Genomic DNA, 26,750 nt, shown 5'->3' with positions numbered 1-26,750 from the left:
TAACATTGAAGTGAACTAAAGGTCTGTGTTTAAAACTACAGTGTCCAGTCTAACCTCCGAGCACAGCTTAAACCCATTTCCTCTCCTGTAGCTGGTTTCCTGGGAGAAGAGACCAACACCAGCCTCACTCTGACCTCCTCTCAGGTAGCTGCAGAGACCAGTAAGATCTCCCTTCAGCCTTCTCCTCTCTAGACTAAACAGCTGCAGCTCCCTCAGTCCCTTCCTCATACAGCACCCTCCAAACCCCTCACCAGCCTCATTGCTCTGCCCTGGACATGCTCCAGGACCTCAGTGTCTTTCCTACATTGCTTTTGTGTAGCAGAGACCAAAGCTGAATGCAGCATTCCAGGAATATCCTGACAAGCACTCAGTAGAATGACTTCATGCTGGTGATGCCCTTGTGGCTGCAGCTCAACACCCTGCTGGCTTGCTTTGCTACAGCAGCAGTGTGCTCAGATGGAGCTTGTTGTCCACCAGCATCCCCATATCCCTTTCCACAGGGCTGCTGCCCAGTCAGGTAAATCCCAGCCTGTGCTGTGCTCCTTGATTATGCTTACCCAGGTGCAAGACCTTACACTTGTCCTTGTTTAACCTTTTGTGTAACTTAATGAGTTAGGGAATGCAGGAAATAAATAGTCCTTGTGTTGCAAGCAATCTTCCTTAGGTTTTAAAGTGACTTTGATTTCAGATGTGTTAGATTTGTCTGCTTAGGTATCTGTAAATAATGGGCATTTGTTTCTCAGATAGATAAATCATTTGTTTATTTTCCTGCATTAAAGAGGAATCTGTAATGGTCATTATTCTTTCAAGAGAAAACCCAAGCAGCCTTCATTTGCAGGGCTACATTTCCAATACCCTTTAAAAGCCTAACATTATTGATGTCAGCATTTAAATTCCTTCCTGTGTGCAAGCTCAGATGAATGTAACATTGTGGAGTGACATTGAAATACAGTTCAACAAGAGCATATTTTAGAGTTCATAATGCAAACCAGCTACAAAAGGATTTTTCAACTCCCACAGACTGCACACTCCAAGGAAATAAATGGAGGAGCATTGCACAAGATCACATTATTGCAGAATAAGGCTAAGCAAGCATGTGTAGATTGAGTTTCCTGCTGGTGACTTTGTGTGCTCTTTGTAAACAGCAAACTGTAGGCACTCTTCTTTCTGCTTGCTCCTTGCTTAGTGCTTTCACAAGCAGTCAGAACTGTAGTGCTGCATTGTGCAACTAAAACATCTCTATCCTAACTGGGCAAAAATGTGATGTCCTAAGAACCACTTAGCTGGCATTTCTGACCCTTTAATGCCAGTCTCTACTGAGTGATTCCCTGAGCACTCAGAAGGTGTAAATTATCTCCAGAGCTAGGAACTCTTGGCAGGTCACATTAGAAAACTGACTGCTGCATTGTTTCATTTTTGCAGCCTTGCATGGTGCTCAGGTGCTGGTTCTGAGATCATTCCTCTGGCACACTGTGCAGGATCCAGCAGAGATGCTTTAGAGAAACAGGCTTCATTAGCTGTGCACAGTGCAATTGGCTCTGGCTCAATATTTAACTAACACTTTTGCTTGGCTCAGAGGGCAAGTGGAGCTTGTTTGCATATGCCACAGCCATTCCCCTAGTTACCAGCTGACCTTCTCCTTCAGAAAAGTGCAGTGTGCAGGTGTGAAATTTGCTGTGTACTTGGCTTTCCATAGGCAAAATATGCTGTAAAGCATCAGCTTCTTGCTGCTCTGTAGGATGCTGAGTGCTGGGTTTCTCAGATGCTGTGCTTCCCCCAGATATCAGCCACGAGCGTTCTGCTCTTGGAAACTCTTTGTCACCAGCTCGGCACATCAGTCTGATTGCCTGTGCTGCTTTCCTCCCAGAAGCTTCAGTGTTCCCTGTCAAGGAAAAGGACAGGAGGTAATGAGTATGAACTTGAGCACAGCAAGTTCCATCTGAACACAGGAAGGAGCTTCTTTACTTTGAGAGTGGCGGAGCACTGGAACCAGCTGCCCTGAGGGGTGGTGGAGTCTCCATCTCTGGAGCCATTCAAAACCTGCTTGGGCATCTTCCTGTTTGTCCTGTAGGTGAACCTGCCCTGGCTGTGGGGTCGGGCTTGATCTCCAGAGATCCCTTCCAAGCCCGACCATTCTGTGGTGCTGTGGAAAGCTTGAGTTCTGTCTAAGCTGCTGCCCTTCAGGCTTAGGACTCTCAGCTGATGCTTTCGCAGTGCATCTAAAGCAGAACTAAAGGTGCTCTGATGGAATGGGTTTCCAAGACATCATCGTCTGTATGTGCCTGTCCTGTTATAGAGACCCTCAAGGCTCCTTGTAAGCACTGCCAGATACTTTGCATCCCAAGCACACTGCACAGTAGATCTTGAGTGCAGAATGTGTTTATGTAGAATGCCTGCTTCCAGGGAAAGCAGTTTCAGAAGGTGACTTTGTCATTCCTAGATATGGGAGGTGCTAAAAAATAACTGGAGAAGGGTTCCCAGGAGGTCCATGGTATAGGATGGATGATGTGAAATAAAGCATGGGAAACTGAGGAGAAGAAATATGGAGGAAGAATTGCCAGTCTGGATGGATGCAAGGATGGAGTAGTAAGTAGCAGTATAAACATATTCCGTGTGGGAGTAACACAGCAGCAGGCTGTGGCTTGCAGCAAAAGGCACTCGGAGAGAGGGAGGGGACAGCAGTGACTGGCAGCATCAAACAAAGGTCTGGGAGGTACTGGCTGTGCTTAGGGAAAATCCCACCAGCATTTCCAGCTGACTGTCAGGTTCCAGGTCCTATTAGATCTCCCTGCAGCCTTCTCCAGGCTGAACAACCTCCGCACCCTCGGGGGCTGTTCCAGCCCTCTAATCATCTTTGAGACCCTCCTCTGGACCCACTCTGCCAGGTCCATGTCCCGAGGGCTCCGGAGCTGGCTGCAGTGCTCCGGGGGAGGTCTCGGCAGAGCCGAGCCTGATCTTAGCTTTCAGCCGGGTGTGTGTGTGCACGTCCTGGCATCGGTTGTGCTGTCAAAGCAGCTTGTCTCAGAAACCATGTTGAGTTTCAAGAGGCCAAGTGGCTTTTCTCTTTGTTCAATAAAAGGACTTTCTAGCCCTAACAAATTAACATATCACAAAACTTATTCCCCATTACTTAGTTCCTAGAAGCAGTTCCCATTTTGGGAAGCAGAGGCATATGTGACTCACCCCTGTGGTGTTTTATCTTCTCATCCAAGCTTCTCCCTTGGCATGGGGCTGCCTTTTCAAGCTCATCTTCTCTTTGTATGATGTTTTTTTGCAATACAAGGCTCACATCTCATTATTCCTGGCCATGGAGCTCATCTGCTTCCCTCTCCTATGGAGGAAATCATTCTCTTATTTGTCAGACAGTTTTCTTTGGTGTTTTCCCTTGTGGCCTTTTTTAAACTCAGAAGTACACAGCTTTGTTGGTGTCCAGGGACTGTTGGAACCCCACGGGTGATAAAGCTTTGTCTTTTTGTGACAGCAGAGCCATGCTGCCTGCCTTCAGAGGAAGCCAAACCAAACAGCATTTGAGTGCTGCTTTTTGAGAGCACAACTTAGGTAACGATGAGAGAGCTGCAGTGAGAGTCAAGAGCTGCTGGGCTTGTTCCTGGTGCTAAGAGCTGGTTGCTCTCCTTCCTGTCAGTAACTTTTCCTCTTCCCTGTCAACTCCTTTACTTAGTTTTGCCATAGCTTTGAGGTGGTATAAGGCTTTATCTATCCATGGTAGCTTCTGAATGAGCTTCGATATATTATTGAACTTGAGATCTTCTAGAGCAAGCCACTCGGTGGCTGCTACAACTTTGCTGCTGGGAAGTTCTTTTCACATCCACCTAAGGAGCTACAAATTGGACAAAAAAAGCAGGCAGATGGCACCTTAAAGATGAAGAGTCAGCTCTGTCTGTTTGTTCACTGGGCTGGCAATAATTCCTGCTCTCTCTGACTTCTGAGAAAGCATTGGTTCTCCTGATTTAGCTGCTTAGCTTGTGGAGGAATGAATTTGCCACACAGTTGAGGTAAATGACTGTGGAGACAGACACATGAAATTTAGTGTTCAGACGAGTTGAATTTCAGATGAGACTCTCTAGGAGAAGCAGAGTTCCACTTATTAGATAGAACTCACAGACATTTTTGAAGGTTTCCTGAAAACTTGCTGTGATTCTGCCTGTTAGCAAGAGAGGATCAGGATAAATGCCAGCAGTGATACCTTTTGGGCTGAATTACTTGAAGTTCTTTAGTGTCTTCAAACTGATTGTCAGCCTAAGTGCTGTTGCCAGGGATAGAAACCTTGCACTCCTGCTCAGAGATTTCTGTTGAGTGATAACTTAGCACTTTGTTTTCTTTGTAGCTCTTTGAATTGCTGGGTCCTGAAGGTTTTGAACTCATAGAGAAACTTCTGCAGAACAGAGCTCTGATTCTGGAAAGATCTTTGACTTGTCCAAACGATAACAGGTTTCATGCTCTTCAAGGTAAGGAAGTACAGAATTGTTATCCCAAATCAAATGAAAAGCAGTGTTCTAACTGTTCCCACAGCAGTACTGGCACTGCCTGGTCAGAAACCCAGCCAGAAAGGTATGGGGTGAATGGAGAGAGACTGATATGGGCTTAAACAAAGATCTCCTGGTAAAGGGAAAGGAGTCCTTGTGGTTTTGTAGAGCAGGGTTTCTTTTCCCACTTGTTTAGGCATTAAAATGCCTGCAGTGAAAGCAAACTCACACTGTCATCTGGTAAACGTGGACTAATTGTTAGGGGGTTGCAAATCCAACCTGTTCAAACTGTCCTCACACCAGTGTCTTTTTGTAAGAGGAGACAGCAGTGGTGGTTTCTCTGTTGAGGTGATAAACAGAGCCCTTCCTTTTGCTGTTAGCCTACCCTCTTGCTTTGAGATGGAGAAGTTTTGTTGGCTTTATGATGTTGGCTTTAAACATCCAACCTTTGAAACAGGAGCTTTTAGATTTCTCGAGGCCAGCTGCTGCACAGTCCTCTGTGTAAAGCTAACCTGTCCTTAGACACATCCTCCCTCCCTTCCTTCCCTCCCCAATTACAAAACCAACCAACAATTCCACCTCAAAACCCAAACCTTTAGAAACAAATCAGGGAGAGCAGAGCTGGAATGCAGTAGTTCTGAAGATGCCTGCCTGTTGTCCTGCTGCAGAACAGTGCAAGAGGTTCCTAGGAGAAAATGCCAAGCCCAATTATGGTTGTCAGGTGACAATTCAGTCTGAACAAGAAAAGCTGCTGCTGAAGCAATACCGCCGGGAGGAGAAGAGAAATGCCAGGAAAGAGAAGCAAGCTGGAGAGGATGGAGAAGCTTCTGGAGAAGGATCAGTGAGCTTTGATCCCAAAGAGCTGCGGATGCAAAGGTAAGAAATGCCCCGAGTTGAGAAATGCTCCTGTTGTAATCCCTACTTCAGTGGTTTGTTTGCTTTAGCTTGCCTTGGTGCTGAGGTGATGCTGACTTCAAGTCCCCCTCTGTCACAAGAGTAGCATTTCTTGGCTTTGATATGAAAACCTAATTTTCAGGGGAAGCAGGCAATGACTTGCTTAATGAGAATCTTGTCGATCTCACCTCTGCAGGCTGGAGAGGCAGATGAGAGGGACAGGAGATCTTTCTTAGTTCCCATACACACACCACTTGCTTAAGATAGATTCAGTACAGACTTCATCAATCAGAGCTATCTTTTTTCCCTCTCAGGATTAATGGGTACTGGTTCCTATGCTGTCAGCTAAAAGTGGTGGGAGGAGTAGGGAAGGGAGAGGATAAGAAGCAAGTAAGCTCTTGTGTTTCCTGCTGAGGAAAACAGTGGGACTGACCTGCCTGTGGATGCTGATCTTGCTGTACTGTTTTCACAGAGGCTACACTGCAGCTAGGGAAGCCTTGCACTTAATGGGCTGCACTCTTGGTTGTTCTGCAGCAGTGGGTTGTGAGGACTTGGTTTAAGCGATGCCAGAGACTAGTGCTGTAAAATTCCTCTTTATTTTGTGCAATGTATTTTTCCTTTAAACTTCCACAACTCTTGCTCTGACTTCAGTAAACCACACTCAGCTTTTTGTGCTGGCTGCCTAAAATGGGCAGAATCATTGCAGCTGTCTGGTTCTTTTTGGCTCACAGGGAGCTGGCACTTCTGAATGCTCGAAGCATGCCTGTCCTGGCTAGACAGAGAGAGGTGGACTTGGAAAAAATCCATTATCCACATGTTTATGATTCCAGAGCTGAAGCCATGAAAACATCAGCATTCATTGGGGGTGCAAAGGTAGGTGGAACAGTACACCTCACCCAGGGAGCAACATGCAGCAGGGTTCCCTTGGAGGTGCTCCTCCTTATCCACATCCAGTGTTTGAAGCAGGACTTCTTTGCAGAGGGCTTTAAACACTTTCATTTATTCTGCTGTGGTTTTGACTCTAGAAGAAAGAATCTTCCTCGGCTAATCTGTTTGCTATTTCTAGGGTGGCTTAATGAAAACACTGTGGGTTTTTTTTCTCTTTCTATCTCTTGGAGCCACTGAATTTATTTGGACAAAATGAATGCTTTATGAAACTCTGAGCTTAATGGCTTTTGAAAATTGTTAAATGGAGTTGTCTTGTCGAGACTATTTTCTGAGTAGTAGTGGTTGTTTTCCACTTTAGGGGTTCACTGCTATCTGTAAAATGAATCTGTGAGAATTTGGGGTTTGTTTTGTTTGCAGGAAGGGTGCGAAACCACTGTTCAGAGTGGATGCTGCATCAGGGGTGTTTGTTTCCATACTCTGAATGAATTTTCCCTTAATCCTGTTCTAGGTGTTCTTACCAGAGGCAGTTCAGAGAGAAAACAACAAAATGTATGAAGAGGTCAAGATCCCTCACAGTGAACCAATGCCTATTGGTATTGAAGAGAAAATTGTTTACATTAAAGACTTAGATGAGGTGAGTAAAGGATTTCCAAGACATCAGATGAGTTTTTCAGTTGCATTCCAAGATTTGCCTGAAAAAGATTGCCCATAAATAGTTTGCTGTGTAAATGCTGAGCTTCCTCACTGCTGCTCTGGAGACTTTTTGTTGGGGGATGTAGCTCAGTGATCAAACCCTTTCACAATCACTCAGACTGTCCAGGCCTGCAACCCTGCTAAAGCACCCACAGCAGCGTGTCCAGGTGGGTCTGGAATCTCTCCAGAGGAGGAGACTCCACAACCTCTCTAAGCAGCCTGCTCCTGGGCTTCAGCACCCAGTAACAGATCCTCAAGGGCACTTGCATTGCTGGTGGGGCCTGGGGAAAGGAGTTGAAGAGGAAGCAAGCCCTCACAGGCCAAGCTGAAAAAGGGCTTGTGGTGGGGAAAAGTGGAGCTGCTGCAGTGTCTGGGCAGCTCTGGGGCTGAGGATGGGGACACTCTTGGCTGATACACCATAACTCAGTGTGCATCTACATCATGGCTAGCCAAGAAAGATGCAGAACTGTTTGCAGCGGGTCCGGAGGAGGCCACAACAGTGATAAGAGGACTAGAAGCTACCTGCTGTGAGGCCAGGCTGGAAGAGTTGGCATTGTTCAGCCTGGAGAACAGAAGGCCCCATGGAAATCTTCTAGTGGCCTTTCAGAACTTAGAGAGGCTGAGAATAAAGCTGGGGGCAGACTGCTGAGCAGGGTCTGTTGTGACAGGGCAAGAGATGATGGTTCAAACTCAGAAGGATTTTTTTTCTCCCTGAGGGTGGTGAGACCCTGGCCCAGGTTGCCAGAGATGCCTCATCCCTGGAACTATTCCATGTTAGGTTGTTTGCAGGTTTGAGCAGCCTGCTCTAACTGAAGGTGTCCCTGCTGACTGCAGCAGGGTTGGACCTCAACCCAAACCATCCTGTGACTCTGTGGAACCAAGCTAGGTTCAGTGCTATGGGTCATGGAATCATTCCAGTTGGAAAGATATCTTTAAATCAGGTTGAAGAAAGCTGAATTATCTTTCCCTTGGAATGTTTGGAAGTGTCAGCTGAGATTCCTTAGAACCTGGATTGTTTGAATAATAAGAATGTGAAGAATGGACTAAGCACAGGCTCAGATGTATTGGCTTTAGCTGCTTGACATTCTGTGTGAGCATTAGTGAAATATATCTGGTGTATGTCCAGTGCAGGTGGGGTTGTGCCAGCCTCTTTGCCAAATAAATGGACCTTCAAAGCCATAAACTCAGGTCAGGGAAAGTTCCTCTTCAAGTCTGTGGGAAGAGGTTTTATCTAACAAATTGATGCTGGTGAAAAATTGCTCCAGCTTTTTACCTCAAGTGGCTGTTCTGAGTAAGATTTATTTCTTTGCTTCTTGTTATTTTTATTTCCTCTTGCTAACACTACTTAATGATCCCAATGAGAAGGGCTTTTTGCCTCCCTCTGCACTGCATGAAGGAATGATTGCAAAATCAATAGTCTTTTTTTTTTCCTCTCCTGTAATGTTTGCTTGTTTCTTAGAACCACACAGGCTAAGGCTCCTGTACAGCAGCGTGGATGTGTTTGCCCAAGTGACACTTGCCACATCCAGAAGGTTGCACCATTTATCCCTCAGTTGAGCTCGGTGTGGATTGGGGTTGTGTATTTGCCCAATGGCAGTTCAAAGTTGGAGGGAATTGAACAGCTGGTAAAATATATTTTTAATTGTACTGAAATGTTGTCATGCAGCCAATGAAGTGTGCTAGGAAATTGCTCTGAGGAAGCTCTGCAAGGTCTGTAATGGTTAGTCCTAAGTTCAGGCAAGGAAAATAGGCCTGTGCAGGTCAAGGTAGCAATGCAAAACTTGCCATGAGCCGGCAATGGGTGCTTGTAGCTGCATCCACAGCAGTGAGAGCAGCAGGATGGGGATCTGCCCTTCTGCTCTGCTGAGACCCCATATGGAGCACTGAGTCAAGTTCTAGTGCCCCAGCACAAAAAAGACATGGAACTGTTGGAGGGGTGACAGAGGAGGCCGCAAAGTTGATCAGAGAACCTCCTCTCTGGCTGAGGGAGCTGGAGCTGTTCAGCCTGGAGAAAGCTCCAGGGAGATGTTAGAGCAACCTTCCAGTACCTGAAGAAGGCTACAGGAGAGCTGAGGAAGGACTTTTGGCAAGGGCTGGGGGTGATAGGATGAGGGGGAATGGATTGAAGCTTGAGGAGGGCAGGTTTGGTCTGGAGATTGAGAAGAAATTCTTGGCAGTGAGAGTGGTGAGACCCTGGTGCAGGTTGCCCAGGGAGGCTGTGGATGTCCCTCCCTGGAGATGCTGGAGGCCAAGCTGGATGAGTCCTTGAGCAACCTGGGCTGGCTGGTGGGAGATATCCCTGCCTGTGGCAGGGAGGTTGGAGCTGGCTGATCTTTAAGGTCACTTCCAACACAAACCATTCTGTGAATCCAAGCTAAAGTGTTCTCTGAAGGCAGCCAATGGTGGCCATGTCTGTGCTGGTGGCTGCAGAGAGCTTCGTGTGTTTTATTCTCTTCTTTCAGGGGCAAGGCTGTGCATGATGTACATAGCAGAAGCTGCTGAGAAATCTGAGTAGCTGCTGTCACAAAGTTGCATGTTCTTAGAGTTTATTTGGGATTTTGGTTGCTCCTTCTCATGCAGACAGTAAATAGGATTAGGGAAATGCACTTTGGGGCATTAACATGAGCTAAAATTGACTGCATCTGATTGGACTGAAACCTAAGCCTGATCCATTTTCCACACGGCTGCCAAGCATCTCTGTATTGTGCAGTGCTGCCTCTGGAATGGTTGAAAATCTGATGGGAATGCTTACAAAAGCAAACCAGCAAAGGGCACCAGCTGCTGAAGAGCACCTGCTGAGCCACTGTGGGGATAGCCACAGCTGCCTGGAGCTAGAAGTAATCTAACAAAGTACCTGCCTTTACCTGGTCGGGCTTTAATTTGTGTCAGGATGCAACCAGGGAAACTGATTCTGAATACGTAAAGAAGAGAGTAAAAAAAACCCTGAGTTGTTTGGTTTTTCCTTTGTACTGCTGAGCAGTGGGAGTCTGGGAAGGGTTCTCATTCTCCTGGCTAATCTGGGGGTTGTTTTCACAAACCAGCCAAAAGTCTCAGCTACTGTGCATGATCTTTTACTGGAGGCTGCAGGCAGCGTGGAGGAGGTGATGCTGCCAAAGAGCAGGCTTCCAGTCTTAGGAGAGTTTGAGAGAGGGATCTCAGGGGGGCTGTGAGAGTCTGGTTTGGTTTCCATTGCCGTGGGCAGTAAAGTACACACAGCAATGTGCTTTACAAGCAGGAGCCACAAAGCAACTGTAAATAGTTTTTAACCTCCTGCACTTTTTGTCTTTCGGTGCCTGAGTCTTTCTTGTTTCCCAGTGTTGCTGACCTTACCACACAGGTTCATCATCACCTCACTCTTCTTGTCCTAGCAGAGTAGGTATCATAGAATGACTCAGGTGGGAAGGGACCTCAGAGCTCATCTACTCCAACCTCCCTGCCAAGGGCAGGGACACCTCTCAGCTAGACTTAGCTGCTCAAGGCCTCATCCAGCCTGGCCTTCAGCACCCCCAGGGAGGAGGCATCTGCAGCCTGTTCCAGAGTCTCAGCACCCTCAAACCTGTTCAGTGGCTTTTATTTGTGCTTTAATTTTGGTGAAAGTAAAGCAAAGACCAATAAAAACCCCAGGAAGTATTTCAGGTAGAGATGCTGTGGCCCAGTGCAGCTGCAGGCAGCTCAGAGAAATCCAAGCTTTCTGGTTCACAGTTTTTCTCCTCTTGTACTTCATCACTGTAGTATTTGAAATCCAATTAGATCTGCCTGGTGGCTTTGCAGCTGTTGTGTTTGTTGACCTCATTAAATGATCATAGAAAGTGAAATATTGGAATTGAGGAAGCAGCTTCTTAAATGTTAATTTTTCACTCTTTGGGGAGGTAGATTTATGTCATTGACTGAACAGAGAGAGACTCTTTGGGTAGGAAGCACATGCAGAGATGGGTAAAGTTTTTAATGAGAAGAACTAAAAGTAGTTTGAGTCATTCTGATAATTAAGGCTGGAGCCTGAATAATGTGCTTCTGCTGCCTCCTGTTCAGGGCACAGCCATTTCTCAGGGGGATTTCGTGGTGTGAGTGTGGAAGGAGGCTGCAGTGTTCTGCTGTCCTTGGACAGACACCTAAAGGCAAGCTTTCCTGCGTAGGAGTGAGCAGCCTCGGTGCGAAGGGACACGCAGGGTAGTGCTGGAAATCACAGGAAAATCACACTGGAGGCCAGAAGTGGTTTTCATGTTTAAGAAATGGAAGCTCCAAGAGGGAATTACCAAAGCTGAGGGATGTCTCTGCTAGTTCTGGTGTGCTGCAACAGGGGAGGTGTTAGCTCTCACAGAAGTATTTCAGACAAATTAATTAGTACCACTGTCAGTGCTCTCTGTAAGACAGGGATCACAAAATGCCCAAGGTTGGAAGGCACCTCAGAGCTCATCTGCTCCAACCTCCCCACCATGGGCAGGGACAGCTCTCCATGAGACTCAACAGCTCAAGGCCTCATCCAGCCTGGCCTTGAACACCCTCAGGCAGGAGGCAGCCACAGCCTCCATGAGCAGCCTGTGCCAGAGTCTCAACACCCTCAGGCTGAAGAACTTCTTCCTCAGCTCCAGTCTAACCCTGCTCTGCCTCAGCTTCAAACCATTCCCCCTTGGCCTGTCTCTAGACACCCTCATGAGAAGTCTCTCTGCAGCCTCCTTGCAGGATTCCTTCAGGTACTGTCAGACAGCTCTGAGGTCCTCTTGGAGCCTTCTGCTCTCCAGGCTGCACCCCCCCCCCAGCTCCCACAGCCTGTCCTCACAGCAGAGCTGCTGCAGCTCCTGGATCATCTTTGTGGCCTTCTCTGGACTCTCTCCAACAGCCCTGTGTCCTGCTTCTGGGGACACCAGCAGTGGGGGCAGGATGAGAGGGGGGGGTGTGGAAAGAGCAGAGCTGGGTCTATGCTGCCTTTCCTGACTTGCCTCCAAGCTCCCTTTCTAGCACGTAACTGGTGAGGCACTGCTCTGTGCGTGGGGCACCCTTTGTACTTGCTTGTAGGAACGGGAAGCTGACTCTGGCCCAGAGCCAATCCTCAGCCCAGCTTGGGAGGCTGCTGTGATTCTCATAGCTTACTGTATGCTCCTTGTTCTTACAGAAATTGTCCCCCCAAGTCCAATGAAATCTCCCTGACAGGATTTGATGCTAAATGGAGCAGATCCAAACATCCTGCAGTTCTCCCTTTGCTTGCTGTAAGCCTTTGCTTAAAACATAGAGATGCGCTTGGAAAGACAGCCTTTGAGTCTGTGGGGTAGGCAGGAAATCATCTTCTGCAGTCCTACTCCTAAGATAACAGAAAAATTACTTAATGGTAGGTTGGCAGTCACAGACTCACAGAATGGCAGCTTTCACAGTGCCTCTTGCCCACGTAAACCTGGCACTGTCTGAGGCAGGAAAGTGTTTGTTGGGAATAGCACCCAGATTCTGTCCTGCTTAAACCCCCTCTGCTTCCTGTAGGGTCCTAGGGACAAATCAGCTGCTGAAGAGGAAGCTGAAGGGCATTGCACCTGAAAAATGAACTGATCTGGTGTCATGAGAGGGGGCATTCAAACTAGATGTTAGGAAAGGGCTCTATCCAGTGAGAGTGCTGAGGCACTGGAACAGGTTGCCCAGGAAGGATGTGTATGTGCCCTCCCTGAAGGTGTCTAAGGCCAGGTTGGTTGAGGCCTTGAGCAAGCTGTTCTTAGTGGGAGGTGTCCCTGCCGAGCAACTTGTTCTAGTGAGAGGTGTTCCTGCCTATGGCAGGAAGTTTGAACTGGATGATCCTTGAGGTCTCTTCCAACCTAAAACATTCTATGTGGAGTACATCAAGGGTGCCCACCAGGAGGATGGAGACTCCCCGTTTAACAAGGAGTCCCATGGCAAAGGGGTGATAGGGACAAGTTACTACTGGGAAGATTCCATTGGACTCCAGAAGGAAATGTTTCCCCATGAGAACAGTTGGACTTGGGAATCATCTCCCAAGGGGAGCAGTGGAATCCCCTGCACTGGGCAGTTTGAAGCCTTAGCTTGCCAGGCTGCTGGGTCAGCTCACTGCAATTGCACCATCCCCTAGAAAAGTTGGAGCAGGTGGTCCTTGGAGACCCTTCCAGCCTGGCACTCTGGGATTCGGTGGTTCATGTCTTGACTGACATTAGCATAGCAGAGGGGGGGAAAAAAAGTCTTTTCAGCTTTCAAAGAAGGTAGTTTGTGCAAATGGCAGATTAAAAAAAGCAAATTTTCTGGTCCATTTGTCAAACTGCTTTTGTTTAGGAACTGCTTCTTTAAAGAATATCCCTTTTGTGGGCAGCATTTTGTTAGTTCAGTTCTGCAATCAGCAGCCGTGTTGGGGAGCGTCGCTCCATAAAACCTTTATTGTAAGCCTTGTAAAGAGTATTTATCAGTGTGAACTTTGTCTGTCTCTAATAGCTTCTAAAAACCAATTAGTTGGAATGGGAGGGAAGGGGAAAAATAGAGCAATTTTCAAAGACCTGTCAAGAAATCTCAAAAATATGACAACCCAGGCAAATTGGGAGCCTAAAGTGACTAAGGAGGCCATAAAAAAGGCTGATTGAACCCAAGTGGGTTCAGCCTCTTCAGCCTGGAGAAGTGAAGGCTTCCAGGAGACCTTACAGTGGCCTTTCAGTATCTGAAGGGGGCCTACAGGAAGGTTGGGGAGGGACTATTAACATGGTTTTGTAATGACAGGACAGGGGGTAATGGGTTTAAACTGACAGAGGGGAGATTGAAACTGGATGTTAGGAAAGGGCTCTTTGCAATGAGGGTGGTGAGACTCTGGCACAGGTTGCCCAGGGAGGTTGTGGAGCACAGAATCAGAGATCACATTGGGCGATTCTGTGCTCCACAACCTCCCTGGAGGTGTTCAAGGCCAGGTTGCATGAGGCCTTGAGCAACCTGTTCTAGTGGGAGGTGTCCCTGCCTATGGCAGGGAGTTGGAACTGTCCCTTCCAACCTAAACCATTCTATAATAGCCCCTGGTGTAACCAGCAGGTCTTCAGGAAACCCTTTAGCTCTCAGTCTGAAGATGGAATGATCATTGAAGGTGATACACCAAGTAAACATGATGGAAACAAAATCTGTAATACAAACAAATCAGCTTTGTCCTTGCAATCTTGGAAGCAGAATAAACTGGGAAGGAACAGTAAGAGTGGCAGCTCCTGGTGAATCCTCCAATTCAGCCCCTTGAGGAATTGAAGAGAGTTCATGAAAAGTATGGGAAGTATTTGGGGCTGTTGTCAACACTGAATGACAGGATGCTAGGGGTTGGAAGGGACCTGCCAAGATCATCCAGTCCCACTCCTCACTGCCAGAGCAGGATCACCTAGGGCAGGTTTGAATGTCTCTAGAGAAGATTTCACAACCTCCCTGGGCAGCCTGTTCCAGTGTCTCACCACCCTCACTGTCGAGGTTTCCTTCTAATCTCCAGTCTCAACCTGCCCTCTGCATGCTTTCTGTTTTACCAGATTGGCCAGCTTGTTTTCAAAGGCATGAAAAGGCTGAACAGAATCCAGTCCATAGTCTTTGAGACTGCCTACAACACCAATGAGAACATGCTCATCTGTGCCCCCACTGGTGCTGGCAAGACCAACATCGCCATGCTGACAGTGCTGCACGAGATCCGCCAGCACGTCCAGCACGGTGTGATCAAAAAGGATGAGTTCAAGGTAGGCTTTTAATGACCCAACTTACAGCTTTTTTAGCTTGAAAGGTAAAAGCCATTAGGTGTTCCACACGGAATGTGCAATCAGGAACTTCTCAAGGCTCAGTGGAAGGGAAAGGCTAGTTTTGATTTACTTCATTGCTGTTAAAGCAATTCTTATTTGTGTTCTGAAAAATCTGATTCTGTGAGTGCAGAGCTATGAAACCAGGTTTAGCTTCCATGCAGAACCAATTTTCAACATGATGAGGCTGTGCAGAAAAAAAAGCCAAGTCCCCTGTCCTTTAACCAGCTGCACACTCAGCCACCAAAGGTAACGACTTTTCATACATCACTATTAAGATTTTTCACTGGAAGAGCCTGGCATCATATTTCACAATAGATTGTGATTTGTAATGGTTGCCATGGAACAAACGAGGTGCTGGAGTCTGCTCGTTTGTCAAGCAGGTGTCCTTTTGGTGCAGATTGTCTACGTTGCCCCCATGAAGGCTTTGGCAGCCGAAATGACAAATTACTTCAGCAAGCGCCTGGAGCCGCTCGGCATTACAGTGAAGGAGCTGACTGGTGACATGCAGCTGTCCAAAGGGGAGATTCTGAGGACCCAGGTATGTCTGACATCTTCACAGCCTGCTCTGGGGGTGGCTGCAGACCTCTTCAGAGGTACCACTGGTTTGTCGTTCAGACTCCTTGGGAAGGGATTGGTGAAGCAGCTGAATCGTAGAATGATGCACGCAGAGTGCATCGGGTTGGAGGGGACCAACCAGTACTGCACCAGTACTGCGTCCCAAACCATTCTATGGTGCTGTACAAGCCACACTTCTTTTGGACCTGTGTCTCATGCTTTGCCTTGAAGGCTGCCAGCCTGCCAGGAGCCTTGCTTGCTGCAGACAGATCTTGGTGTTCAGGGCAGATGATCACTGCTTTCTGTGTCGCTAAAATTGTCATAGTTGAAAACAAACATGGAGAAATTCTGAAAGCAGGCTGATTTCCCCAGCCTATAAACCTTTGTAGGTCTCTCTGCCTTCCTTCTCATCATCTTGGAGATGAAGGGATTCAGAGAGCCGTAGGAAACGTACTGTCTTTTAAATAAATATGATGGGGAAATGAGTCCCATATATTGCTGGAATAGTCCTGATTCTGCCACTTCAGACCTGTGGCAGCACCACTGTCAACCCACCACAGGCAGTTTTAGTTTAGGGTAAACAAAGTTACTGCTTTCATTGAAATTTTGGGTATTTTATACCTCAGGGAAAGTTTCTGTGAGTTTCTTGCAGCTGTTAGTAGCTGCTTATTTCTCCTTTCAACTGTAGCTAGCTATTTATGCTGGAAATAAAAGCAGTTTAGAACAAAGGGGCAACTCTTATTGAAGAGCATGAGTAATGCAGGAGGGGTTTTGAAAAGGCCAGGCCTGGGGATTGGAAAGAATTTGTGTAAGCTGCATCTGTAGTGGCAGCTACATTTGTCTGGTTGCTGAACAGAATGCTTGGCTGGAGGAGAGGAAATAGCCTGAAGGACCGAATGTGTTTTGGCATCTCGAAGATTAGCTGATTAATTGTACTTGTGATGGCAAAGCAGCGGTGAGGAGCGGAGCACAGACCAAACGCATCAGGGCTGCGGGGGGCAAGTAGCTGTGAGAATGGCAAATGGCATCAGGGCCTCTGAGCAATATGGATGAGCTCTCTGATAGATTCTGTCAGCTGATAGACTCTGATATTAAGTCACGAAGGCTTTATTCCCCGTTGGAATCTGACACTAATAAAATGGAATAATGCTGTTTTCTTAAGTTCTTATCTGCAATATAAAACTAATCAAGTCTGGAGCTACTGGAAGCAAAAGAAGAGCTATAAACTTTGAGGTGCCTCCTGTTTCATCTCCAACTTTCTTTTTCTGGTTCTCACTTCCTGCACTCTGATAAGGTATAGAGCTGCTTCTAGGGGGAGGCAAACAGTGAGCCTGATTCCTGCTGCTTTTCTTTTGCCATGGAAATACATGAATGTTGTTAATTCTTAGTGTGTTGTGTCCTGCTCTCTCTGTGCCTCTCATTTCACACGCCTGCAGTTTGTCAGGAGGACACCAGAAGAGAGGGATGTGCTTCCAAGAAAACTTCCAGAACCTTTCTCAGTAGTACAACTTTGCTGAAAGAAAATTCCTTTCCGAGTCAGGCACTGTTTTAAGATGAGTCTTTCTGCCTTTAAATGAGGCATGAAAACCTCTTTGTTGCTGGCACAGCTGTATTGCTTTCTCAGGCTGATGTTCTCAATCTGTGCCTTCAGTGTCGTGCTTCTTGATTTTGACATCAGCCTTCCAGTCCCAGGAGTGGAGCTCTTGGAAGCCCTTCTGATTTACTGCTCTCACGTTAATATATCTGCTTGTGACAGCTGAGATTCCACTGGGGGGAGAAGTACTTTTACACCCTCAGACAGCAATTGGAATTAAAGGAGAGTAGTTCTTCAGAAGGAGTTGGAGGTGTGCTACCTGAATTGATTTCTGGATTTATGGCAGAATCCATCGTGATTTTCATAGACTCAACCAGGTTGGAAGAGACCTCCAAGATCAGCCAGTCCAACCTATCCCCCAGCCCTAGCCAGTGAACCAGACCATGGCACCAAGTGCCTCAGTGAGTCTCTAAGACCTGCAGGGACAGTGCCTCCACCACCTCCCCAGGCAGCCCATGCCAATGCCAGTCACTCTCTGTGAAGAACCTCCTCCTAACATCCAGCCCATACTTTCCCCCAGAACTTAGAATGGCTTCTCAAAGACATGGATTTACCTTTTGCTTGGCATCCTTTCTCTTTCAGACAGACACAGCAGCATCTTCTGCTGCACGTTCGTTATTGCCTAAGCTCTAGAGACGTAGCACAGCCTTTGAGTAACCTCCTTAGTGATTCACAGAGTAGCTCAGTGTGGAAGGAACCTCAGAGCTTACCTACTCTATCCTCCTCACCTCTCAGCTAGACTTAGCTGCTGAAGATCTCACCCAGCGTGGCCTTGAGCACTCCCAGGCAGGACGCCGCCCTCCGGAGCAGAGCAGGGCGCCAGGGGCTCCTGCCGCAGAATCTATGCAGGCTGGGGGGCAGAACGCTAAGGCAGGCAGCCCAAGGCGGGCAGCCCGCCAGTGTTTGCACCCTTCCCAGACCAAGGGCAGAGTTGGCCCTGCCTGGGCGCGGAGAGCGCAGCCGCTCCCGGCGCGGGCACTCCCGCAGGCCCCCGCTGTGCCCTCACGCCGCGGGGCGGGGCGCAGGCCTGTTCGCGCCTTTCCCGCCGCGTTCAAACCCCGGAGGGAGAGGGCGTTAGGGGGATACAGGGCTCCGGGACATCTGGGACAGCCCTTGTGTGCAATTACAGGGCAAATAACTGTAGTGGCTGCAGCACGGGTCCGGATGGCAGCTGGCTGGCTGCAGAGGGGTGCCGCTGCTCTCTGGCCGCATGGCGAGGACCGAGAGTGTCACCTGCCGGTGAACCGAGGAGGGCTCTCCATGCTGCAGGGGCAAGTCTCAGCCGCTCGGGGTAAGCTGCTTGCCGGCCTTCAGGAGACCCAGTTCAGTGGCTTTGCAGTTAGCATCTGAAATCCGTGTTTCTGCTGCCTCTCGTGGAGGAACCATCTGCAGGTGTGCCTTTGCAGATACTTCTTGAGCGAGTGTTTGCTGGGGATGATTTGAAGCCATTCTTTAATGTGTCTGGAAGAGATTCATGGACAATCTTCTGCCTGTTTACTGCTTAAAGTTAAATTACACTGAAGATGTCTGGGGTTGATGAGATGACTTCTTTTTTTCCCTGAGCATCTTTTCGCAGGGGTGAAAGTCGTTGCTTACTGATGGTTTCCTTCACTTGGTTACAGCAGAGTGTTGCAGAAGTGGTTATGAAAAGCAAACCCAAGAAGGAAGCCTGCAGGAGGTGGCTGTTGTTGTTTGAGCATGAAGGGACAGGGGAGCCAGTGCCCAGGGGCTGATGTGAAGGGCAGTGAGGAAGGCTTCTCCAGCTCTGTGGAAAGGAAGCCTTGGGGAAACCACTGGTAAATGGGGCAGGGGACCTGACAACTGGGGAGGTGTAGAAGGCTGAGGTCTTAACACCTGCTTTTGCTCCAGCTTTTAGGCTGAATCTGGTTTCCAGCAATCCCAGCTGTCTCCTGAGGCAAATGGGAAAGCCCAAAGCAGGGAAATGCAGCACTTGGTGGGAGGAAGTCAGGTTAGGGACTGTGCAGAGCAGCTGAGCCTAGCACAAGTCAGTGCAGTCTGGCATTCACCCCAGCCCTCAGTTGTGAGGCTTTCTCAGTCACCGTGGGAAGGCCAAGGTGGTGATCCTCTGTCATGGGACAGGGTGCACCCTCAGCAAGGCTGCAGGGGGTACAGAGTGGGGCACAGGAGTGTCGGCAGCAGCTGGCAGGTGACCTGCTCTGCTCAGCCCCAGTGAGACACATCTGCAGTGCTGGGTCCAGTTCTGGGCTCCCTGTCAGGACAGCAATGGGCACATACCAGAGCCAGCCAGGCAAAGAGCTGGGAAGGTGATGGAGGAGCAGGACCATCTGACACATGAGGAGAGGCACAGCGAGCTGGGGCCAGTCAGCGCTGATATGAGAAGGCTCAGCCAGGTGTGATCAATGTGTCTGAACACATCCTGTGTGTGTGTGGAAGGGAGACTGAGCCAGGGGGTGGGCACCAACTGCACTACAGGAGATTCTCTCTAAACAGATGTTGTTGTCTTTTTTTCCTGTGAGAGTGGTCAGACACTGGAATTTTGTCCAGAAAAGCTGTGGAATCTTCACCTTAGAGATACTGAGAACCCAGCTGCACACCATCTTGGGCAGCCTCCTCTGGCTTGCCCAGTGGAATGAACTGGGAGGTCTCTAAAGGTGCCTTTTGACTTCCTTCATTCTGTGAGTCTGTGAAAATCCAGATCAGTCTGGCTTTGATCTGATATTTACTGCAGGTATCAATAAAAGATGAGCAAGGAACATTGTAGCCACCACTTTGTCTGGTGCAATGCTCCCATGTAATGATTAAAAGATGACATTTGGTCAGCTACATTTCAGATTTCCTTTTCCAGTGGTGCATGGTAATAAGCAGTGTGCTCTCCACATTTTCATCTTCAAACTTAAGGCCAAAAATGCATCAAATATTAAACTCTGAAGTACAATGAATCTTAAGACCCTTCAAACTACCAGAAGAAATAACCATAAAAAATTCCTCGATCAACGATCCTAAATTAATAACAAAGAACCTGAAATTGGAGCATTGGGTGCTATGAGCTAACTGCATCTGAGTAATTAAGGAGTTTATTAAACCCACCAAATATTATTGTAGAGGTTTATCTGAATGAGCTGGGATAGTTCAGCCTTGAGAAGAGGAGGCTCAGGGGAGACCTTACTGCTCTCTACAGCTACCTGAAAGGAGGTTGTAGCCAAGTGGAGTTGATCTCTTCTGCCAGCCAACCAGGAGCAGAACAAAAGGACACAGCCTCAAGCTGTGCCAGGGCAGTTTCAGGCTGGATGTTAGGAAGAAGCTTTTCACAGCAAGAGAGGTTAGCATAGGAATGGGCTGCCCAGGGAGGTGATGGAGTCCCCATGCCTGAAGGTGTTGAAGAGGAGGCTGGGTGAGCACTTAGTGCCATGGGTTAATTAATCAGAAGGGTTAGGTGACAGGTTGCACTCAGTGATCCTAGAGGTCTTTTCCAACCTGGTTAATTCTGTGATTAAGTAACTAAGGAATTTATTAAACCCACCACATAAAACATTGTTGTAGGGATTTGTCTCTGAGACTCTTTTTGGGAGGGGAGTACCGAGGATGGAATCCTTAGTAAAACTTGTAGGAATATAATTTTCCAGAGTATCTATTATCAGTATTTTTATCTCTGAAGAATTTGGGGGGGGAAATTATGTACTTTTGTTGGTTTTAATGCTCTTTCAGAGCTGAATAGGTTCTGTGCAAAAAGGAACCCACATGTCTGCAAAATTACTGAGCAACTGTTTGGTGCTTCTAAATCCCTTTCTGTTTTTTTCTTCCCTTTAAGCACAGTAAATTTTACAGGATAAAAAAGAAGCCTTTCATAGTTAATGCAAATGATGCATTAAGTTAGACTCTTCTCCCAGAGTACAATTTAAAGGTACTCAGAAGTCCAATTATCTTTGATTTAGATGTAAAAATTGCAGAATAACAGCTGTGCCTGCTGAGTGACTATTCCACAGCAAAGAGATAGCTTGTTCCAGTCAAGCCGAGGACAGGTTTGCCTCTGGTCTGCTTTTCCATATTTAACTGCTTCTGGTCAGTTGAAAATGCAAGCAAATTATAAACAACCCAAGAGCAATTTAGCATTTCTATCCTCCAAGCTGTTATTTTGCATGGTACAGAATATTTTTAGGTTATTCAGCATTTTATTGGGGCTGTTTGTGGAACAAGGGAAGTGTTCTGCTTCCATTTCACACTTAATATGGCAAATCAGCTTGCTATAGCTGCCTGCATGTCACAGTGCAGCTTCTGGTATGGAGCATTACAGAAACCTCTTCAACATTCTGGTGAGACACTGGAAGGAAGGTTGTGGGTGCCCCCTCCCTGGAGGTGTACAAGGCTAGGTTGGATGTGGTCTTCATCAGTCTGGGCTAGTGGGAGGTGTCCTTGCCCATGGCAGGGGGGTTGGAACTGGATGAGCTTCGAGGTCTCTTCCAACCCATTCAGTGAATCTTTTTAGTTTGAAGAAGAGGAGGCTGAGGGGAGACCTCATTGCTGTCTACAACCACCTGAAGGGATGTTGTGGAGAGGCTGCAGCTGGTCACAGGATCACAGGATGATAGGGGTTGGAAGGGACCAAGTTGATCATCAAGTTCAACCCTGGTCTCTTCTCACAGGTAATTGGAGACAGAACAAGGGAGAATGGCCTCAAGCTGAGCCTGGGGAGGTTTAGATTGGCCATTAGGAGAAAGTTCTGCATGGAGTGGTCAGGGACTGGAATGAGCTGCCCCGGGAGGTGGTGGAGTCACCCAGCCTTGGATGTGTTTCAGGGTGGTTGGGATGTGGTGCTTGGGGCTATGGTTTAAGGTGAATCTCATAGAATAGGGTTGTAGGTTGGACTTGGTGCTCCTGAACACCAGGACTTTGCCACCCTGCATGGTTCTGTGATTCTTTGATACTAAATAAGCATTTTGCATGTAAGAACTGGCTTGAAATCTACTCTAATTTACAACAGAATGCTATATATCAGTCTGAAGTGTTCTGCTAATAAAAGACTTCTATAATTACACTACTGAAGTGTATGGGAGTGTAGATTATAGCACACAGTGTTGGCAAAGTATATTACAGCACGTAGTATTAGCTGACTTCTTTTAGTAGCATGTGAAATGATTGCTGCAGAGCATAATTGGAAAATGTTATTTAGGATGCATGCTCTATGCATTTGTTTGGAACTGAAATGGGAAGGGTGTTTGTCAAGTGAAGCTTTGAGGACATTTGCCTTGATGTGAACTGTTGGAAAAGGCCTCTAAGATGATTGAGCTGCAACCCAGCACCACCATGGCCATTAAACCGCGTCCCACAGTGCTATGTCCACATGCTTCTTGAATGCAAATGAAGAGCATGGTGAAGCTAAGTTCAGTTCCATGTAATAAGCTTGTCTTAAAGCATGTGGATTCATCTGACTTGTTCTTCTGCAAAGAGATGTGGTAAATCTGTTCCACTGTTGATAAATATTGCTCTCATTTGACTTTACACCACCCTGATCATGGAGTTTCTAAGCTTCCTGGTGAATCTCCAGCTTCACTCTTAGAAAGTTATTTTTTTTAACCAAAAATCTACTTTTAGTATAAATTCTACCTAGTTTTTTAACTCCTTTCCTCCTCTGCATGTCTATCTTTACCCAGCCACTGCTGTTTGCTTTTTGAAGGCTCTCAGTTATCTCTGCTCACTCACATTTGTTTAGCCTAAGCATCAATTCATTTAAACTTCTCATAAAGGTCACACTTCATTTATGTTTGGTCATTCTCACTTTTCACTTCTGGACTCTCACTTGGTTTACACTCCTTGAATTAAGTTGCCCACAACATAATGGATTGCCCCAAGGTCATACTGCTGCTGGGCAGAGTGGGAGGTTTACTTAGCATGGCCAAATAACAGCATTTCTGTGCCAGGCTTTCATTCCATAGCACTGCTGCTTCATGTGCAGCCTGCTCTGGCTCTTTGTCCAGCGTCTGTCTCTCCAGTTGCTTTACATCCTCTGCTTGTTGAGATAATTGTTCTTAAGACTCAGATTTCTCAGCTCAGGCTTAGGCCATGCAGAAGTTAGGCAGTTAGCCTGAGCTGGTTGTACAGGCTTGAAAGGGGAGCACAACAGAGAAGAGACTTCTGAAGGTGGTTAGTGCTAAGGTGGCATGAACCTGGGCAGCTGGCTTAGGTGGGGAGGTTTGAAGTGAGCTGGTTAAGAGAGGCAAGGTGGATCTCACTCTTGGTGAGGTCTCTCTCTCCCCTTGCTCTGGTTGATCTCAGCAGATGACTAAGTGGTTATAGTTATGCCAGCAGAGGTTAGTTTGACCTTTTTACCATAACAGTCAGTGAGATTTGCATGCCCGTTGCAATCAGCCTGCAAAGTATGCCAGCATAAGTCCTTGGAAAAGCCAGCAGCTGAGGTAGTCTTTTTGTCTCTTGGAGATGTTCAACTCCTGTAGAAGGTAGGAGGAGTGACTGGGAAACCTTTTTCCTTGCTGCTTTGAGGGGGAAAGAGCAAACAAAGCAAGCCACAAAGAAGCCACTAACCAGGCAAGGATTTTTAGCCAGTGGGCAAACTCTCAGTTGTAGCCCAAATACTGCTCTGTGGTGGTGCTGAAAACCCACAAATGTGCTCTGTGCTGCTGCTTTGTCGTTGTTCTGCTGTGCGAATAACCGGGGCTGAGGGAGAGGGAAATGCAAACTGGCCTTGGGAAGCCCTGAGCAGAGCAGGCTGAATGCAGCCACTCAAGAGACCAGCGCTTGCTGCAAGTTGTCAGATCTGATTAAGGGAGCTGTTGGCATCAATCAGAGCTGACAGCAGCGCATCAGAGGTTAGGATAACTAATTAGAGAGCTGATTAAGAGTAGAGAGGAAGAGCGGCTAAGGTTTTGGATCCGGCTCCTTTGAAAGGCCTGGATCATTATCTAAACTCGAAGGCTGAGTGGCTCATTATGCGTTGGACAATAGGAGAGCCCAATCTGCCAGAGCCTGCAAGCTGTTCTTCCTCGCTGCAGTAAGGTTTGTGCTGCCTCCCAGCAGACTTCCTTTCTCGGAAAACATAGCAGAGAGCAGGTGCTCTGCCCTGAGCTCCTCACTGCAGCTACTCTGGTCCTCGGGAGCTTCTCCTCGCATTAAATGTGACTGCTCCACACAGGAAGCTTTCTGTTCTTTCACTAGGAAGTAAAACACTCGAATGCTTTCTCAGCAGCAAGGCAAAGGACTTGCCCCATCCAGCAGCCTGCCCTGGATTCCAGTTTCCTTTGCCCTTGTCAGAGTGGGGTACTGACACTTAAACGCAGCGTTGGACCTTAGAGGTGAAGTTTGTAGTCTCTGGGGCTTCCAGGTCTGTGCTGAAAGCATAAAACTCTCAATCTTAATGTCTGAACTTGAAACCTTGTGGAGGTATTCAAGGCCAGGTTGCATGAGGCCTTTGAGCAACCTGGGCTAGCAGAAGGTGTTCCCCTGCCTGTGGCAGGGGGGTTGCAACTGGTTGATCCTTAAGGCCCCTTCCAACCCAGACTGTTCTGCAAGTCTATGAACGCTGCTGAGATGCTTGTATGTGTCTGTCTGTCCATGTGGTCTTGTGTTGCAGGTGCATTACACCACCAGTGCATGTCAAGGCTTGCTCTACCACCAGCTGCTTGCCCCAAGAGGGTGCATTGCTTGCCTGCTTCCCTTGGTGTTGGAAGGAGCCTGCTTTACTGGAGGCACAGTTCTGTGGACCGGTGTGGCATTTGTCTCTGGTATCTGAAAACCAGACTGTCTGCATTCACTGCTAGTCACTACCTTCCTGCCTCAAATCCTCCTTTTGCATGGTTGCCCTCTGGTTTACTTTCTCCCTGCTTCCTGCACTGCCTGCTTGAGCTCCAGCTCACAGGAGAGTTTGTGATATGCTCAAATAAATCAGACAGAGGCAGGGTGCAATAAAAAGGGGAATAAACCCAGCATTATGCAAGTGGCTTGTTTTGATGAAGTGTTACCTCAGAGAGTGCCCAAGTGGTTAAGTGTCCCTCATGGGGTGTGTGACCAGGTAGCTAATATTGAAATTTGTGGGAAGCTCCAAAGCATCCCTGATTAGAAGGGGAATATTTCCAAACTGTACCATAGCAGCAGCAGCTTTCCCTGTAGGACTGCAGGATGTGCTGCTTGCCAGTGAGAGGCTGTCCTGGGTGGATGTCTGTAGCTGTGTGCAGCTTTCTGTCTCTGTTCCTGCACAAGCAAAGCTCTTAGAGTGAATTTGTGAGGACACTCAGCCATGAGGTGCCTGTGGAGTTGGTCCAGCTGTGGGGAGGTAGTTTGGGGTACTTGCCATACCAAACAAGCTTTGTTACTGTGATCAGTTCACAGCTGCAGCATTTTCCTGGTGCAGAGGTCTCTGGATTTGGTTATTATAATCTTGAGCTTATTCTGTCGCTTCTTTCTAGAGATATTTAAGAGCAACAAAGTTGGTGAGAAGGAGGCTTGTGAGGAGCAGCTGAGGGACCTGGGGTTCTTTAGTCTGGAGAAGAGCAGGCTGAGGCTTCTTGGAAGGAGCTTGGAGTGAGGTGTTGGGCTCTTCTCCCTGCTATCAGGTGATAGGAGAGAAAATAGCCTGAAATGGTGCCAGGGGAGGGTTAGGTTGGAGATGAGGGAAAATGTCCTTGCTGCAAGAGTGGTCAGGGATTGGCACAGGCTGCCCAGGGAGGTGGTAGAGTCAGCCCTGGAGGTCTTGAGGAAACCTGTGGCTATGGCACTTAGGGACGTGGATTAATGGCCATGGTGGTGCTCAGTTGGGGGTTGGACAGGATGATCTTAGAGGGCTTTTCCAGCTGAAACACTTTGGTGATATTAGTGCCCTGCACAGGCAGGAGTAGGGATTCAGCCTCAGAAGTGAAGTCTTTGGCAGTGTGTGTGCCTACCAGCCTGTGGATTTGCACACTTCTGACCTAACAAGCTGAAGATGAGTGAACTTTTTGGGAGGTGCAGCAGCTGCTCTGTTCTCCATCTGGAGGAGGCTTCCTCTCAGTGCTTTGTTCCCTGCAGCCCTTGTTTTGCTCCTTGAGAATTTTGTCCCTCTTTTGCCATCTTTGTCACTTCTCTGCCAGTTCAGCTTGCCCTCTGGAGCTGTGTTAGTGGCTAATTCTGGTGCCTGAAAGGCTGGCATTTTCTGATTTGCACTTCTGATCTGCCTCTAGCAGTGTGGCAGTTCCAGAGGAGCCTTTGCTGGTATTCATTTTGTTGGGATTCTTTTCCTGCACAGCCCCTGGCAGCAGGATCTGCTTTCTGAATGGGGCTGATTACAGCAGACGAGTTTTCAATCTTTGGTTCCCACTGTTTGTTGGAAATGCTTCATTTTTCTTCTCAGGAACCCCCATCAAATCTCTGCTGTAAGAAATCTAACACTGCCTTCCCTTTGTAATCATTTCATCAATTCACTCAGAAATCTTTTATTTAAGTAATAGCTGAATTCTTCTTTCCCCATGTGCCTCAGGAAGACAAACTCACAAAACTCTGTTGGAGGAGCAATTGCCAAAGGCATGTTTGGCCTTGTTTGACTTCACCACAATATGCAAACTGAAAGGAACCAACTGTCAGTCCCAACAGTTCGGTTGCTGTTGGGTCTAGTAAAGCAAAAAGCTCCAGTGAGGAGGTGTCTAAGATTTGCCATGTGTGCCTACTTGGCTGATGATGCCTCACCTTCCAGAAAGGCTTCAGCAGATGTGTAAGAGACCATTGTGAGCATCCACCTCTAAGATAATGGAGCAGGAAGAGTTTAATTTGCTAACCTGATGATTCACTACCAACTGCTCTGCTTTTCTGTAATCAGAATATGACCAAAACTGGAAGACCATTCCCTTTCTCCTGTCATCCTAGCTCATCTTCCAGTGCTGGTGCTCCCTGCACAATGACATGGAGCTGGTGGAGCAGGTCCAGAGGACCTTTAAAGCTCATCCA

The 26,750-nt window shown here is 47.5% G+C and overlaps 1 protein-coding gene across 9 annotated transcripts in view; it reads left to right on the top strand.

The window, feature by feature from the left end:
• Nucleotides 1-26,750, top strand: part of ASCC3 (activating signal cointegrator 1 complex subunit 3) — a 161,512-nt gene that overhangs the window by 8,864 nt on the left and 125,898 nt on the right. For all 9 annotated transcript variants that reach the window (XM_064170382.1, XM_064170383.1, XM_064170384.1 and 6 more), the window contains exons 5-10: nucleotides 4,346-4,466; nucleotides 5,153-5,360; nucleotides 6,110-6,251; nucleotides 6,775-6,900; nucleotides 14,435-14,635; nucleotides 15,093-15,233. In XM_064170382.1, the coding sequence (XP_064026452.1) occupies nucleotides 4,346-4,466; nucleotides 5,153-5,360; nucleotides 6,110-6,251; nucleotides 6,775-6,900; nucleotides 14,435-14,635; nucleotides 15,093-15,233 (939 nt within the window). The remainder of the gene's footprint in view (nucleotides 1-4,345; nucleotides 4,467-5,152; nucleotides 5,361-6,109; nucleotides 6,252-6,774; nucleotides 6,901-14,434; nucleotides 14,636-15,092; nucleotides 15,234-26,750) is intronic.

This window comes from Pogoniulus pusillus, chromosome 33, assembly GCF_015220805.1.
Source record: "Pogoniulus pusillus isolate bPogPus1 chromosome 33, bPogPus1.pri, whole genome shotgun sequence".
Classification (NCBI taxonomy): domain Eukaryota; kingdom Metazoa; phylum Chordata; class Aves; order Piciformes; family Lybiidae; genus Pogoniulus; species Pogoniulus pusillus.
The sequence above is the reverse complement of the archived record's forward strand: the minus strand, read 5'-3'. Positions and strand labels throughout refer to the sequence as shown.